The 18,409-nt window shown below is 46.0% G+C and overlaps 1 protein-coding gene across 2 annotated transcripts in view; it reads right to left on the bottom strand.

Annotated features, from left to right (window-relative positions):
* ANXA5 (annexin A5) overlaps positions 1 to 18,409 on the bottom strand; it is a 393,243-nt gene that overhangs the window by 220,442 nt on the left and 154,392 nt on the right. For both annotated transcript variants that reach the window (XM_069631165.1, XM_069631166.1), the window contains exon 5: positions 16,651 to 16,764. In XM_069631165.1, coding sequence (XP_069487266.1) covers positions 16,651 to 16,764 — 114 coding nt within the window. The remainder of the gene's footprint in view (positions 1 to 16,650; positions 16,765 to 18,409) is intronic.

The raw sequence follows: 18,409 nt of genomic DNA, 5'->3' as shown, positions 1-18,409 counted from the left end.
ACCAGAGCCCCTCTTCCTCTGCTGGATCACCCGAACTGCAGGAACAACCTCCACCGCAGGAGCCATTTATTCATTTAAAGTTACATTGTTCCGCTAGGCCGCCCTTTCTTCGCGGTAGCACTAAAGGTGTTTTAAATCCTTTACCTACGTGTTGGGTTGGTCGCCCTCTCTTAACATTGTCTTTTCACTTTCTGCATCCACCTTTTCAAAAAACTGTTAACCAAAGACTTGACTGCAGCTACAAGAACATTTTGCTCCTGGGCCCTTGCCCTGTACCACTGACTCTGGCACAGGCCTACTGACTCTGGCTACATTTCTTAGACCTGCCTTCTTTAGATTGATCTTCATCTAGAACTGTGTGGTGCACCGATTTCTTACAACTACCCTTTCCTTCCCATTTTTAAAGCTTGTGAAATGCCATTTTGCTCAGTTTTCATTCAGGTATTGCATATACTGATGCACGGTCTTGCTTAAACTGGTCCACAAACTTATGGTAAGTGTTGCTAGGGTGTGTAGGAAACTATTTCTATATAACTTGTGCTTTCCCTCCCTTTTAAGGAATAGAGTACCCCTTGTGTGTGGTTTTCACTGTGCCATTTTGCTCAGTTTTCACTCTGGTTCACTTGGTCTACAATTTAACTTGCGAGTGTGTATATTGTTCATTTGAATTTAACTTGCTTGATGACTGTGATACATGTGTTTTATTAGAAGTGTATAAAATAATAACTACTTTTTAATACAAAGCTTTGGTCCGTGTTTCCTTGTGCCATAGTACTGTAGGCCTATTGTGTAAACCCTGAATACTGGTCATCTCCCTCTTGAGATAAGTCTGACTGCTCAGCCACAGCTACCAACTAAATCTTTGTGGTGCAGACTGATACCAGAGGGGATTTATTGCTCTCACCTGTAGCCCTAACCTTGTGTAGTGCTCCCTAAAGGAACTGCACAGGATTCTGCCCAACACAGTCACATCACTTCCCACAGAAGAGAGGCTCAATGGCTACCCATTCGTGACAGAATTACATTTCGATCAGTTGTCACACAAGTGCCTAGCCAACACAGCCCCCTTGTACTGGACAGCTAAATTTGCGAGACACCAGACGAATAGACCCACCAGATGCACCTACCTCGACCAACTTTCAACCTAAAAGCAGGAGGAGGCTTCAGCTTCCCAGTGCTACCAGCAAAATGCTGGAACTCCTTCCCCTCTGACATTAGAGCAGAGACAACCTTCTGGACCTTCAGAGTCAAAACTAAAGCCTGGCTCCTTAGGTCAAATGACTGAGCATAATCCCATCCTGGAGAACACACCTAGATTGTGCGATATACTGCCTTGTGTGTGTATATATATGCTTGCTTACTCTTGTTGATTGCTTGCATGATCTATGGCTCACTGCCTCCTATATCCATATCTACAGGGCGATTTCTAACACCTACAGTACCTTTATATGTAAGGAAGGTGAACTGTAACACCTCCTCCTTACTTTGTGTGCTCCGTGTACTTTTTCTGTAATCATGTATCCTTGTACCTATGACAAAAGTGCCCAGATACCTTTGGGTCGGGTGCTCTAAACAAGTAAATAAACTAAACTGGTGCTAGGCACTTCGTGAACACCCTGGGCACGACTTCAGTCTGAAGGGAAGGGCCTTGTGCCTTCCCTGCACCACAAAACACAGGAACCTCCAATGCTTCTCGTGAAAGGGGAGGTGTAAGTATGCATCCTCCAGATCCAGCGACGACAAGAAGTCTCCTTCCTCCAGTTGGCCGAGCATGTGCTGCAACGTGAGCATCCAGATTTTTTGGGACTTGGAGACATTTGTGCAGGCGCCGCAGGTCTGGAATGGGCCTCCAGCCCCCAGTCTTTAGCAAGAAGTATCTGGTGTAGGCTCGACCCCGGGAGGCGCTTTAGAACCAGCTCCATCCGCCCCCTTTTTTTAAGCATGGCCCGTACTTCCTGCAGGAGCGGAGGGATGTGCTGCTCCTGCCGGGCCACCGGTGGTATCCGTGAACACTTCTGTTGGAACTCTGGAGGGTGTCCATGGGCGAGAGTGTCCTACACTCATAGGTGGGTAGAGCTCTTTTTCCACTTGCTGACGAAGCCCGCCAGCCGGCCTCCCACTGGGTTGCAATGGCAGGGGCTTGACATCCCAACCGGTTCAATCTTGCTTCAGGTCCTGTATGCCACCTTGGGAGAGAGACATTGGCCACTTCTGAAAACCTTGGAACGGCCCTGTAGGCCTCCCGTCTCGTGGAAAAGGAGGGCTGGCGGTACAATGATGATCCCCTGCCGAAACCCTTAGATGACCTGCCGGATTTCCCTCCTGAGGTACAAAAAGTAGGACGATGTTGCTGAAGCATGCCAAGGGCACAGGCCATCTGCGTCAAACTTAATGGCCTGCAACAAATAGTCAATGGCCTTCCCAAAGAGATTGTCCCCATCGAAGGGCATGTCCACAACCCTTGTCTTGACTCCCTGCAGAAAGTGTTTTCAACCAGCGACAACAATGGAGGCAGACACCGCCCCCCCCCCCATCTGTCAGAACCCTGTGTCATGTCCAGGGCCACAATGATGGCATGGTTCCGATGCCACCTCGCCCTCCTCGAGAATCTCAAGCGTCTCAACCGGTTTGTCGTCGGGGAGAAATTCCAGCAGTGGGCCATTTTATACCACAGCTCCCAGTCTTATCCGGTCAGGATTGCAAGTGCATTCGCTGCCTTGACTGTCATCACTGCAGAGTAGATCACTTCCCTACCCACGGCGTCCAACTTCTTCCCCTCGCTGTCCACTAAGACCACCAAGTCTGGGGAGGGCTGTGACTTTAGGCACTTGGGTGCAGACTCCAGCAGCTGGTACTTTTTTCCAGCCTGTCCCTCTTCGCCGGGGTAGAGGCTGGGTTTCTCATCTGCACCAGGCCCTCATCCCAAACATCATCCAGGCTTAGGCTTTCTGGGCCACGTCATTGACGGCATTCCTGTCGTCACCCCCACTCGGCATTTCTGCCGTTGTCCTCCTCAGCATCCCCATGTCCTCCAGGACTGTGAACCAACACCAGGTCCATCAGAGAAAGAAATATCTGCTCTGTAGCACAGTTGAGGCTTCCACTCTCCCCCACCTCTTTTTACATCCCGAGGGACCCTCCGGTTTAGGGATGCATCCTCTTCTCTAGACTTTTCTCCACCGGCTTCGCTGAGGCCTCCCGCCTCTGAGGGAGGGCCACTCTGAGCACCATCAGGGTCCCTAGACCAGGTAAGCCCCTTTTGCCTTCAAAAAGGGGGGCTGCCACCAGCTCAATCATCAAGGATGACTTCGCCTGAACCACCTGGGTCTTAAGGGGGAGGTCAGACACCGTTCCTTGTACCTTGGTCTTCTCTAGCTTCTCCCACAGCTCTGCTGGGTTTATCCAATTTCCGCTTCAAGAAGGAGCTGGAGCGTTGACTGGGGATGGAGGCAGACAGTGAAGATGAGCACGCTCTGCCTGTCACGGACCACCGATAGCGCTGTGACACTGATGGAAATGGACTTGCGGTGCTTGGCCTTGTCTTGGGCCCCACGGATCGAGTGCCCTCAAAAAGGACTTCAAAGCCTGCACCTCGGATCGGCCGGTCCTTGGTGAGGCATGCCCCTACTTACCGCACAGGGTGGAGGCCTTGGCATTGAGCCACACCACCAATCATCTGTGACTATCCTGACGGTGCTTGGAGAAACCAAGGCAGATTTCACAATCCACTTCCCTGTGGTCCAAATGGAGACAGAGGCACGGGGAGTGTTTGTCCTCCACAAACACATTCCTCAATCCGCAGCAGCAGCAGAGCTTGAAGAGGGTGCCTCTCTCCTTCTCCTCCGATGAATGTAGGCCAAAAGTCCTATATTCAATGAAATTCGACGATTCTTGCCCTTGAGGGAATTTGAAAGACGCTGACAAACGGATCCCTGCTTGCCGGCCAAAGGAGCGAAAGTGCAAACAGGCTCTATTTGACAAAAATAGGAACTTTTATCGAAAAAGCGTGAACACATAGAAAAGCTTGGAGCAAAACACGAGGACACCCAATACTTGAACGTGCTGTAGAAATCTGTAGATGGCTGCTAGAGGAGGGGTTTACGGAGAGGGCAGTATGACCCCAAAGCTCAGTGATTGGTTTAGAGGAGAAATACAGTGTGAAAGTGAAACTGTTTCTTTTACTGAGGACTCCCAGCCTGACAGGGAATATTCATGAGCATGTGAATTCATGCCAGACACCATGCTGGAGAAATTATACTTTGGAACTGGTGACTTTTGGGCACAAAATCGCAAACCATCTTAGGGTTCAACTTTATAAATTGAGGAAAGCTGTTCCTGTGTTTATTCTAAAGAGTTCTGCCCATTTCCCTTGCATCCAACTACTCATCAGTGTTGCATTGGCAAATTGATTCATATGCAATTCCATTTCTCCCAATGGTGAATGTGTATATATCTTTCTATAAGGATTTTTGTGAAAATACTTAATGTGATTTTCATATGTTTTGCATGTAAACTAGAGGATTAATAATAGTACTTTTTTATACAGAGTGGATTGGCCTGTGCTGATCTGTGTGAACTCCTTGTATCCCCAGATCATTCTCGCCCCCTTTGAGAGTAAGCCTCGACTGCTCAGCTTCCTTATCCAGATTGGGTTTTGGCTAGCCTCTATGTGCATTCCCCGTTCACCAGAATAGGGTGGCCTCCCAAAATCCTCCCACTTGGGCTGATTTTGGAAATCCTGCTTAACACATGTTTTAATATTTAATTTGATATGCCCTTATTTTGCATGTTGTGTGCCCAATAAGTGCATGCAAATCTCAATTATGAAAAGTTATGCACTTGTAATGGGGCGAGGGAGGTATTGAGGAATGGCCCACATTGACTCAACCATTCCATTTACTCAATTTGATATTTGCAGGGGAGGGCACCAGCAGGAAGCCTCAACCCTGCCAGCAAGCATTACTGATACAACCCTCTTTAGGTCTGTAAACCCTGCATAAGTATTTCAACTTCACTGGACAGTGAGCCAAATCCCCTGGTCAGACCAGCCGTTCCTGCTGGGACCCACTAAGGGACCTCAGTAGGGCAGTAAGGTTTTACCGGCATCCTTAACGGTGCCGGTAAACCCTTACCACCCAACTCGTAATGCCCTCCACACCCCCCACCCCCAGCCTTTGATCGTCCCAGACGCGCTGGCTTCCCATGTTGTTCCTTCTGCATTTCTAAACATAAATTAGGTTATGACTTCCATCTCAGATCATACAGCCTTTAGCCCACATCCTGTGTATCTTCCTAAGAGCTCAAAGGAAACAAAACACTGGCAAACTCTGCATTTCATTAACTAGCAAGCAAACCCCATACTCCAATATCCCAGAACATGTCTCCCATCTAAACCATTATAGAATCCCACATGTACATTGTTCAGGACTACGCGCCCCTCACAGTGGTTTTTTCATCGTGGACTTCTTTTGCTCATATGCATAAAGCTCCTCGTTTCCCTCTCCAAGCATTACACGCTGTACATTGCACAATTACATTGTGCCCCCATGACATTATGTTTGCACATGATAATCAAAAAATGGATCCACATTAACACTTCTAGTAACATTTATCCCAATACTTGTACCTACACTGTACACATGTTAAATTGCAACATTGTGTCTAACCTAGCCACACCATTGTTGTAATACGACATGCGCAACGTGAACCTCTTCCCTATGTTGGAAGATCAAACGTGTATCCTCTTCCCCCTTCCCCCCCCCACACACACACACTCATCCCACTCAAAGGATTAGACCTTTACCAGGCCTGTAGAGGATCTCTGGTAATCCTTTGGCTTCAGATGCTTGGATCTTGAGGGCAAACAACTGAAATGGATACAGGCCCTCCAATTCAGGTTTTAGGCTGGGGGCTGCCCTGCCCACCTATGGAAGGGACCAGAAACTTTCAAATAGGTGGCGACTGTCTAATCCGGGACAACCTGCCGCCTCACGTTCAGCCTAGCAACAGAAAACTCACCGTTTTGAAGTATAAACTGGAACCAAACTGTCCCAAACACTCCCCCCCCCCCCCCCACATCCACACACACACCCACCCACCAAAGTAAGGAAGCAGATATAGGGTCTCCACAAACCTAGGAGGTACAGTAAGACTGGTGCTCTAAAAAGCCTTCTGTGTTGCAAATAAACTCATAGGATCTAGGTGCTGGGACTGTGAAATGATTAATGGGATCAAGAACATAAATATGGATGACCAAATTATGTGGACATTGATTGCAGTTTTAAGAGATCTACTACACAGTGGGAGCCATGCAACAGGTGGTGGCGGTGGGGGGTGGGGGGGGGGGGAGTATTAAAGTCCCAAAGAAACCAGTGTTTCTTGTTTTTGCTCCACATTCACAGTAATTAGACAGCAAACACCAGACAAAGATAGGAAAAAAAGGAAAAGGATTCGGTTGCCCTGGACTAGAAGAGACTGGAGAAATTTAATTCAGCTCAAATGTGATTCTGAAATGCAATGTGGACTTCAATGAAGAAAAAAAAAAACAAAAAAAAAACTTTCAGAAAGCATATGTACAAAGGATGTGCAGTTGCATACGTCACTTGGTAATGCATCAGATCTCTCAGGAAGGCACCAGTGATTTTTCTTGCGTTCACTTACAGCAGGAATTCCTATTAAAACGGGATAACCGGATCAGTCTTCCCTTGTGCAAACAGCACGTGAATGTTTGTATGCCATTTGTAAATTTGTGATCATTGTTTGCCATCAATGTAAAAAGGCATTCTAAGGAAGCTATTCCGGCATAGTTTCTGAAATAGAAGCTTTATACACCATGCAGAGAGAACACCCACCTAGCTCTGAGTAGCACCTGTGCATACATAAACAAGGAGATGGGTGCGGGCTGGTTTTCTGCTGCCGTGTTCAATTAGCTACAGCCCATGGGAACATTACAAAAATAGCTCCCAATGCAAACAAGGAGCGAATTTCACTTTAAGCTCTTTGCATACTGTAAAGTGTGTTGAGAAATTTGTTATTCAATGCAAGCTCATTGGGTGTCCGTAAAAAGGAGATTTTGGCCCTTATTCACAGAGCGTTTTCCAATGGGGATTTGCCATCATAAAACACTTCTGTGAATTAGGCCCTTTGTGTTTCCTTCTATGGCACCATGGCCAGTCTAAACCATTAATTTGATATTAACTGGTGAAACCAAACTGGTGAAATCGTGCATGCCAGTAGGTAGAACCCATTTTTCATCCTCCTATTCCATTTAAGCCTCACTGACCGATTCATCACGAAAAATATACTTTTTGTGGACCAATTTGAACGTGAAGCAGTTTCAAGAACAAACGTATGAAAGATCTTTCCAACTGTACCCACCCCAGGCCCATCTGGAACACAAGCAACAGCAGATTGGTGCCATAAATTTCCACGTGACACACAAGGTTTAAAGTGTTAGCTTCCCGCCTCGCAGCTCTCCAAGGCTGGAAAGGGTTAGAAAAGATCTCTTGGCAACTTCTCCTCCATAGTTATAAGGACCCCCAAAATGTTTTGCTTTTGAACCTGTCCTGACCTTTCACAGGGAAGTGAAGCCTTCAGCTTCACTCCCCTGGCTTGTTGCTCATTTTGTTATGGGGAAACCGAGTAGTCCATCAGACTATCGGTACTGGGAAAAAAGGCTTCCTTTGCCTTTTTGACATTGCATACCGTGTTCTGCAATGCAGTGAAATGGGGATAGGTTTGTATCACCAGTCTTTTACACTTGGGATTATTGGTTATTTTTAACTATGTGCCTAAATGCACGCTGGTGGCAGCCATCATATTTTTATGATGGATTTGTTATTTCTAGACTGCATATTCACGTTTACCACATATGACTACTAAACGTGGCTAGTGCCCTAAAATAGGTACACCACAAGATTCTCACTCGTTCTTTGGCCATTTTGTAATTTTTAAAAAATTATTTGTATAGCGCTCATCATCCAAGGCATCATGGCGCTCAAACAACCGATAATGAGGATAGATGCAATTGAGTCCCAGGTGGAAGAGAGGGTAAGTTTATCGAAAGAGAAATGTTTTGATATTCTTTTTAAAAAGGATAAACAATCCTCAATTTCTCTCAACCTTTCAGGCAACGAGTTCCAAAGCCTGGGTCCTGCCACCGAGAGCCCTGGCACCCAAACGTTCCTTCCTATACTTCGGTATCTGCAACAATACTGCATTAGAAGATCTCAAGAAGCGTACAGGGATATACATCCATCCAGTTTCTCCTGGATGGCTAAACTTCCATGTCCGCTTAGGGCATGGTGCATAATGCATAGCGCCTTGAATTCTACCCTAGCTTCTACCGGAAACCAGTGCAGAGATTTTCTAGCTTAGTTACTCCTGTTCTGGCAGGAATGTGGGTAAACAAGCGTACTGCTGCGTTTTCTAACACCTGAAGGTGCTGGATAAGGAAGGAAGGCTGTGCCAAGTAGACAGCATTACAGTAATCCAGGCTCCCATTTACACATGCTGCCACTATAGGAGCACGAAACTTAGCTGGAACAGGAGGACTTTCTTTAGTTGTTTAAGCTTAACAAAGCCTGCACTGTATACTGAATTAACCTGCGCCTCCATGGACAGGGATTCCGAGAGGTTAACTCGTATATTACGAACAGCCCCAGCAGGCTTAGGTAGTGGGCCCAGTGATACAGGCCAAAAGGCATCAGAACATTCATCAACTTCCCCTGGCAGGCCAGAGATCAAAATCTCTTCCCGCCATTTAACTTGAGCCCATTTGACTCCATCCAGACTCGGACGGCTTCCAGGCAGTTTAGCATGTCCCTTACATTGCCCTGCTTTGTGTCCAATCTAAAACAAATCTGTGGGTCGTCTGCGTATGAGAAGACTGAAACCAAACAGAAGAATAAGCAGCAGGCAAATATATAAATTGAAAACTAGAGGAGAAAGAGCCGATCCCTGCGGAACTCTGCAGGAGACCAGAACCAGAGATGAACGGAAAGGGTGGAGGGAAACTATTTGTGAGCGAGATGTCAAAAAAAGCATGAAACCAGTCCAATACTGCCCCAGAAAACCCCGCCTTCTCTAGCCTTGCCATCCATATTCCATTATCAATGGTATCTAAAGAGGCTGACAGGTCCAAGCGAATGAGACCTGTCATACCACCTTCGTCCCCGATCATGGTGAGGTCATCCAATACCGATAGCTAAACTGATTTGATTCCCATCAAGGGGAGAAATGTCAAAGAGGTTTTGGCTTTCCAAGAAATGTATCAATTGGGGGGGGTTACTGCTTCCAGGACTTTAAGAAAGGGCAGGAGTGAAACAGGCCGATAGTATGCCAGGATCGAGGCATCAAGTGACAGGGATAACTAAAGCCTCTTTAAGCTTGTAAGGAACTTGGCCCCACTCCAAGGATGAATTAACTGCAATGGCCAGTGTGTCGTAAAAGTTCATTGGCGCTGCTTTGAACAGTTTCAGTGGAATGGGATCTAGGGGCGACGCCGATTTAAGCTTTGCATCTATTTTAATCAACTCCTCCTTGTTCGTTAAGGTAAAGTCAGAGAAGCGTGTGTCTGCCTTTTTTCCTGATGACAGCATAGGGATAACGTTTACGTCATTGACATTATATTGATCTTTAGGATTCCCCTTACCAACAATTCCCTTCCTTATCTCCTCAATTTTACTAACAAAAAATTGAGAGAGTTCATCACATAAAAGTTGAGGTGGCTGTGTGTTGATGTCGGTTTAGTCAGTTTATTGATGATCATTTAGGAACATTCACTGCTGCTTGGATTGAATACTCAAAAAGTACATAGACTTGGCTATTTTTAGAGCCTTGTGATAGATCGCACGTTGCTGTTTATACTCGCACAGATGAACCTCATTTTCTTTCTTCAGTTACCGCTATGCCTGCCGTGTCTCCAGGGGTAATGTCCGAAGTGCCAGCGTATACCAGGGGGCGCAGTGAGAAGGCGGCTTCTTCATCAATTTTAGTGATGCCAGTTTGTCTGATACTGACTCCAGACTATTAACCAACCTAACTTTATCCAAGGGTAGGGGGCCTAACTCATCTGTTTCATCAGCCCGCTGCTGGGTCACTTTATTGAAGACCGTAATAGGTTAAACTTTTGTCCAGTTTCATCCCCAACACAGACTGTTGTGATGAAGAGGCTGTTTCACGACTCCTCCAGTTTTAATTGCAAACACCACGGCATACTGATCAGACCACGTAAGTGGAAGACTGATACACCTCCACCAAAGGTACAGAAGCCAATAGCAAATCCAGGGTATGGCCTTTAATGTGGGTTGGACCCACCACATGCTGAGAAGAGCCCTGTGAGCTTGACCTGGTTCCGTTTCAGCCCATAAATATCCCAAGTACAATCAGATTTTTGTAGAGTTAATTTAGATGCGTTGTTAAGAAACATTCAAGTGAAAATGGTGAGATTCGTAGCCGGTGGCTGATAAACCAACACAAAGTGACATACCCAGGCCGCATTCACCACCACTCTTAGCACAAAGTATTCTCCATTTCTGATTCCAAAGAAGTGTGTACACTCATTGTGCGTTGAAGATCAATGCAATCCCCCCCCTACCCTCTGCTGGGTGTTTAGCTCCCCGGTCAACCTTAAGGTTAAACCAGGAGGTAGCATTTGTATCGTATCCAGAGCAGTGGCATCAGTAAACCAAGTCTCAGTGACAAATACCAGATCCAGGCAGTGATCCCCCCAATAGGGAGAACATTTCCAACCTGTGCACCACAAGAGAGCGCAAGAAATGCAAATAATGTTGAAGGGACAAGGGACAACTCATGCCTCGTTTCCTGCCAACCCATTGGAAAGACTACCTACCGGCACTACTGCAAGTAGCTTACTGCGGGGCATGTGCAACTGGCCAGTTTTATGTTGCCAGAGCACGGACTCTGCGCAGACGGCGAGGGCCCTTAAATAGGTATGCCATTAAATTGTATAGACCAGCCCCTCAGGAGGCTAGAGTAGGTGGGAGAAAGCAAGAAAAGACTCCCGTGCATCTGTGTGCTTGTATGAAACAAAAGACAGCTGGGAAATGTAGTCCCGGATGAAAACACTAGTCTACACAAGTCCAGGCAAACTTGAATCCGCGACAGTGGCATACAAGGAAACAAAATAAAGCAGAGGATTTCAAAACAAAAAAAGAGGTAGTAAGAATACATATAATGCTATGGTTCAGCTATCAACGACGGCGTCCAGTCAGCCGCCCTGCCCAGTAGAGCCTGAAAGGAAATTAAAATGTAACTTTTTTTTAAACAAACAGAATGAAGGAGAAAGCATGAACCCACACACTCTGGTATGTTACCGCTGTATCGCAGTGTAATTCGGCCTTCTTCCTGCCTTGCCAGATCAGGAAATCCTGTATAAAGGTCATGCACTTGCCTTGGTAAGCTGCGGTTTTCACAGGCTAATAAATGCCTGTGTGTGGGGCTCAGGAAGGGGGTGGGACTGTCTGGTCCCACTCCACATCCATGATGCCAGAAAGTCATGGTGTGTGACAGGAGTGAAACCAACAGTGGTCGATCATTTAACCACAGCTGGTTGTTTAAGTGGTGAAGATCCTTACCATTGGTGGGCTCGGTCTTGCTTCCAGGCTGAGATTTTCGATAAGAGGACTACTTCAGATCAGCCTCTGAGCATTGACTCCTATGTAGAACAGCAGCAGACTTCAGGAGTCCTCTTTGGATCTTCAGAGGCCCAGCATCCCTTCACGAGTATGGCCCGGTGAAGCCCTATTGGACTACCTGATCTGCAAAGGCTTGTGTGTCATGATGCCTACCCCCGGGCAGCCAGACCAAGTCCATCAACCCCAGAAGCAGGCATCATGTTACCTGGAGCAAACCTAGCAACCCGTTAGGGGCTATCTGGGTACAGTCCGGGCGCCAGGCTCATATGGGACATCAGTCCTGACGCCATAGGCGCCAGGCTCATATGTTAAAACTTACCTGATGCAGACCATACTGAAAGGGATCCAAGCACCCAAGCCCATGTGAGGCTTGAATGGACTATTTTCTTACTCGGGTGTGGCTATGGAGGAATACTTACCTGGGACTACTTTGAAGGCTATTTAAACCACGCCCGAAGAGCAGCACATGCTTCGCGTTATTCTGCATCTGGCAGCGCAAAGCTCACCGTGTCTGCAGTCAGCATCCAGCATCCTGCCACACCCACCTCGAGTCCAGAGCGCCTAGAAAGAAGGGAAAGAAGAAGAAAGGTTAGAACAAGAACTTTACTGGATTTCTTACCTGATTTCGGATTCAGCGCATCTTCGAACCAGAAACAGACTTAATTTTAAACGCGTTGCATCGCCAGCAGCAGCGCCGCGCCTTACTCACCGTTCCTCGCAGCATCTCTACGATCCGGTGCCGTCTCCATCACCTGGTTGCCGCATTCCAGCACCTAAGGGGGACAAGAAAACAACAAGGTGAGCCAAGGGAACAAACAAGGACAATCTCTTGCCACCATATGCTTACCTGATTTTACCGCAGGAGGTATTATCCACCAGCACACCAAACCGTCCTACGCTGCACCTGCAAGAAAAGAGAAAGCAGCGAGTTAAACCTTGCCATCATTTACCGGACAGTGTTACAAAACACAGACTCTTACCTGAACGCTTTCAGCTGCCACAAGACGATCATTTTTTGGGTCTAAGCTGCAAAAGACACAAGGAATTGGACAAGAGTGATTATTCGGACATTTTGAACTCATTAGAACTATATACTTACGGCCTTTCGCCCAGAGGTTTGGAGCCAAGATTTTTCCAGAACTCTTCCAATATCCTCAAGCCAGTGAAGTAACTGGCCATCAACGCGCCCCTGCATTCTTCGCAGGATGAAGAGCTCATCATACAAAACTATAAGGTGAGCGTTGTGAAAGGAAATGTCAGAAGTGATAAGTGGGGACGCAGTGAGGTGTTAATACTCAAATCCACAGGTGGCTAATTCCCTTTCCCCATCTTTAGGAGACTACTCCTACGGGTCAAGCAGACGAAGCTAGGTGGGCCAGTCCAGTCAGTCATCTCTGCACTACGCATCACTTTGGTGGAGACCGTGGCTCTCCAGTTCCGCTCGACACCCCTGTGAGAGAGGTAAGCGCAACATTGTGCTTCAATCAGTGTTTGAGGATCTAGCCATCCTCAGCCTTCGGAAGTGTCCCTCAACCACCCTGTGGACTGACCAGCTCTCCAGTTTGCTACCCCTCCAGAACCATTGGCATTCTGCATTTGCAGCTGCAACTTCCATGGTTGCCTGCTTGTGGTGCAGGTCACTTTCCTGCCGAATTTTAGCATCCTGGCTTCAAGTTATGCTGCTCTGGAAGTCAACCGCAACTGAAAGAACACCAGTCTTCTGCGTGCAGTGTCCGTTGCTGAACTTGCCTTCCCCATCCTGTGAAGTGTTCCAGAAGAGGTCAACATCAGTGCTCTCTGCATTTCTTCATCACCAAGGGATGCACTCTGCTCCTGGAGTCGACCGAAAGAATCTTGGCACTACTCACTGGAACCGCCGGTGGGAAAACCAACCTGCAGCAACCCCCAGTCGACCCATCTAGTCACCTGAGAAAATCAGAGTCGGGGGGGGGGGGTAAGTAACTGCAAATCATTTGTCTCCCAATGTCCTCCAAAGGATAACATGGATATCCTTCCATTGCACAGCTTTGGAATGGAAGAATTACACCTGGCGCACCTGAGCAGCTTTATCTAAAAGATAACACTGATTTACCTACCAGTAACTTTGTTGCCTCTCTTCACTCTAATTATTTACCAGCACAAGTACTTTACCTGCATCAGATACATTGATGACTAGCATTGTGACTTTTAGACCCCTTGGTTCCACCTTACTGTGTCACTTACTTACCTTAATAGATTAATGCAACTCATTGAATGCATATGTATGTTTATTATTGAGCGATCACATTTTTTAGTGTGTCTTTTTATAATACTGTATTTGTGTACATTCCTGTCTAAATAAAAATGGTGTGCTTCACTGCGTGTACTCATTATGGAACCCTGACCCCACTCACTCTCCTGAGATTAGCCTCGACTGCTCTCCACCGCTACCTCGATTGCGTTTTGGCAAATCTTTCAGAGTTCCCCTGTTCACTATAACTAAGGCCATCTTAGAAGTACAGACTGGAGTGGAGAGAAAAGGAGAATGGGCATCAAGAAGCAAGCAGAGCGAGGCAGACGCTGTTACAAAGAGGGCAACAAGGGGAACAAGGGGAAGAGGATAAATTGAGTTACCTTATCTCTGACACAGTGGTCATGTACTCCTTCCAGAAGACCCTTCGCATATTCATTTAACTATTGGAGGTCTTGATCCTTGCAGCTAATGGTGTGCATTCTGACACACGTGACAATGGGTCAGAGAACTGCCCTTGTTGTTTCTCTGTCCAGGCAAAATTCTTACTTGGGTGGCTAACTTAAACACAATGGATGCTCCAGGGTAAACATGCCTGGGACTGTAGCAAAAATCTTGAAATGCAAGTCTGGACATTTTAAGGGCTAGGGCTGCATGTTGCTCTCTGCTTAGGTTAAGACAACAGAAAAAACAAACATTGGCAATGCCAACTTGTGTAGGCATGGGAAAGGCACTTGTCGGGCAATGCCGTAGTCCCATTAACTGGCTGTTGATGTCAGCAAGTGCAAAACAGTGCAAGCACATGGGCATCTAGTAACAGTGCCTGGCGAATGCCTAAAACTTCAACACATGCTAAAATGGTTCACTTTGTCACAGCTTGTTTTCAACAGGACTTCAGTGAAGAACATGCATAGTGCTTCTAAATAGAGGCTGAAAGTAGGCCTGGTTAAGATCTTTTTAATTACAGCAGTAGTGTGTTCAAAACTCCAATTAAGTCATTAACTCTCAGACGATTGCTTTGAAAAAAACAGTGGCAGGCACTCCCAGTTCAAAGTTTGATGGTGACTCAATTAAAGCGAGTTCATAGAGTTCCCAAGAGGTGATGTTTTGGGCAATAACGGCCATAGGAATTACCATGACCATGGGTAGTCAATCGATGGGCAAGTTACCCAACAACACCTAAAGCTTTGTATCGATGCTCACGTGCCATTTCTACCTGTACTCTATTAAATAATTTCAGCATATAGGTGGCTTTAATAACCCAACTAAAAATGCTTTAATGCCTCAGTTATCCTTTGAGTGGCCTAGAATAGTAAAAGGTGTCAGTGAAGACCTCTATTCCACAGTAACACATGCAGGATGGCAGTGCTCCCACCTGTAGGATTGACAGGGCTGAACTTCGTGTGCAATTTAATTACCCAAGCTAAAGTCACCTTGGCGTTTACTCACAAGTTGACAGCCTATGCAGATCACAGCAATCATTGCTATACAGATTACACTAGGGCCTCAGCAATTTCCGTAATCACACTTTCACAATGCATTCTGCAACATAACTGGTTTTGAGAGAACTGTTCAATGTATGTAAGTTGGACATATTGGAAAAGCAGATGAAGACCGGTATACAGGTGAAGGCCACATTGCATACAGATCAAACACTAAAACAAAACAGATCATGCATTGGGGCATGCACACTGCAAAAATGAAATCAAATGGTTGCCTGGATTGCACTAGCGCACACCAATTTCACTGCACTTTTTTCAAATATATATATATATATATATATATATATATATATACATACATACATACATACATACATACATAGGCAGTTGCCGCACTGTATAGTCAAGTCGAGTATCAAGTTCAATACGAAAACCAAACATTGAATTGCTAATTTTGCTTGCACAACGATTTGGCTGATATTTTGCAAAACAAAAGGTTTGTCACATGACATCCGCACCCCCCCCCACCTTCCCCACTAAACTGGACATTTTAGGAAATATTAAGAAAGCAAAAAAAAAAAAAAAAAAGCACTGTTTTCCGCCTACTCCCATTCATTTCCGCATAGAGAAAAAGTCAAAATTTCGAACGCATTTCTAGCGCATAGCAAAAACCGCTGAACGGAAGTGGACCAGGTACAAATCAAAGGACTCCATTTCCGGCAGAGGTCTGGGGTTATTCCACCCAGTAGTTAAAATACTTGATTGAGAAGGAGGTGCCCCCTTCTCCCAAAACGATAGCTATATCTCCTGTGGTGCTTTGAAGCAGAGAGGCTTTTCACAAATGAAAAATCTGCCATTTGCTTTTTGTTCAATGCGAAAGATAAACGCGGGTATAACAGGGGTTAGCCAAAAATGAACAGTGGGAATAAATGCCATTCGGAGGAAGTAAAAGGATGGGGAGGGGGAAGATTACAATAAAAATAAAAATGGGGTAGTGGGGAGGACTTCTCGGCACCAAGTTCAGAGCTCTAACTTTTTCGCATAACCAGGGTTATACAAGATTGGGAATGGAAGTGCGCCACATGAAACAATGAGTGTGGGGTCGTGGGGGGGGTGGGGAGACAATGGAGGAGGATATTTGGTGAGTGCCTGGGAGGACAAAGAACGGTTTTTGATTTTTGCTTTAAAAGTGTACCTTATGTTTACAGTGGGGAAGGATTTGCACCATGTTACTCACTCTCACTACATTCATAATCACATACACAGAATACAGGGCACAATGCTTGAACCTTCAACATTTCCTCACATATACACAATGTACCTTGATGGCATTCCTTAATTCATAGGCATCGTAAAGCGAAGATGGTACCATCAGGGCCACAAGCAGTTGCTCAAATTTGCCAGATAGTTCAGATTTCAGATCCTCCACAAGATCCTGCCATATTTTTTGAAAAAAAACAAAATCACAATTAAAAAACTTGGTCAGTCCAGGTTATTCTGCATGGCATATGGATTATGAAATCAGATCCACTTAAGCTTTAAAACAGTTGTGTACATAGGCTGGAGTAGATGTAAACTGGAGTTGCGTGAAAATAGCGAATGAAAAACTGATTTCACAAATACCACATGTGGCTGTTTAGTTGGCAATGGGAAAAGCCTTAACATTACGAAAAATGCAAGGGAGTATGGAAGGCGGGATGAAAAAGGGAATGGAAAGTTGGTTTAAACAAACGTTTGCGCAAAATAAGTCCAGGTAATCACTGGCCAATCCAAGCTTTCAAAGTAATTGAACCTTTACTAGGACCTGCAACTCAAAAATGACCAAAAAAAATGTCCAACGTTTTTATTGGCATAACAAGCATAGCAAACATTCGATTTATTACATGCTTTTCACTCTTGCTATGGCGCTTTAGATCAGAAAACTGCAATTAGCATAGAGAAATCTTAACAGAAGATAAGTTTTCTTCAGGAATCAAATCATTAGTAACTGTACGGGGGTAGAAGGGAAGGGAACGGGAGCAGTATATAGGGTAGGGACAGAGAAGACAGCTACATTGACATTAAGCTTATAATAGACTGGGAGCATGTCTGTGTGTGGGCTTAGGATGGGCTCATCCGGCAGAGGTCCCTGCGAGTTTGTGTCTTTAGATTCTGCCACCTTGAACAATTAAGTTGTAAGCCGGAGACTTTCTGCGCATCGATTGTTTGTTGAGTCCCTTTCTTTTCAATCCTCGGTTTCCATCCACTGCAGAGCCGGGGGCCGTCTTGCCACACCCGGTAACCGCTGCGCATACTCTAGGAAGGGGGCCAGGTGCGCTCAAATTTGGACCCGTTGCCAAGCCTGATGGCGGTGACTAGGGAGATCTTGGCTGCTGTTAGAAGGTGAGAGCAGAGGTCCGCCATGCAGCCTGTTAAGGGGAATTGCCTGTCTCCTGTCCCACCTAGCAGCGTGACACCCGGATCCCCGAGGATGGTGGGCCCGGTGATTTCTTTGATTTGTTCCAGGATATTCTTCCACAATTTGGTGGCTTTTGGGCAAGTCCAAAAAGGTGGAGCAGAGTTCCTGGGTCTGGGCAGCCCCTCCAACACTGAACCGGGATGGCTGGATTATACTTGTTTAGAATTTCGGGAGTGCGGTACCACCTAAAGCAGACTTTGTATGCCCCTTCTTTGTTCGTTACACTTTGAGCTTTTTTGCGCTCGAGACCAGATGTGATACCATTCCTCCGGTTCGATCGTTCTTCCGATGTCTTCTTCCCACTTTAGCATATATGGCTCTTTATGGGTGGGGCTGTTCTGTCCAATAGTTTGTATAGCGTGGAGATTTCCCCCCCACCCCCCGGGGGGCTAGATGTGAGGGTGTTTTCTAACGCCGTCAGCTCTCTGCAAAAATGACCATTTAAAAACGAATTAGAATGCTCGACAAGTATTCAGTCTTGGCATTTGACCCTATCCAAAAAAAGAAAAAAAATTAAATTCAGCAGCAGGTCAGTTGACATTGTGGTTAAACAAAATGTATACAAATTACATGTAGACCTGAAGGGTTAATAACTTGGGAGAATGTTGTTTTCCAAATTGTT

The sequence above is a fragment of the Ambystoma mexicanum genome, chromosome 6q (genome assembly GCF_040938575.1).
Source record: "Ambystoma mexicanum isolate Mex_15411 chromosome 6q, UKY_AmexF1_1, whole genome shotgun sequence".
Taxonomy (NCBI): domain Eukaryota; kingdom Metazoa; phylum Chordata; class Amphibia; order Caudata; family Ambystomatidae; genus Ambystoma; species Ambystoma mexicanum.
The sequence above is the reverse complement of the archived record's forward strand: the minus strand, read 5'-3'. Positions and strand labels throughout refer to the sequence as shown.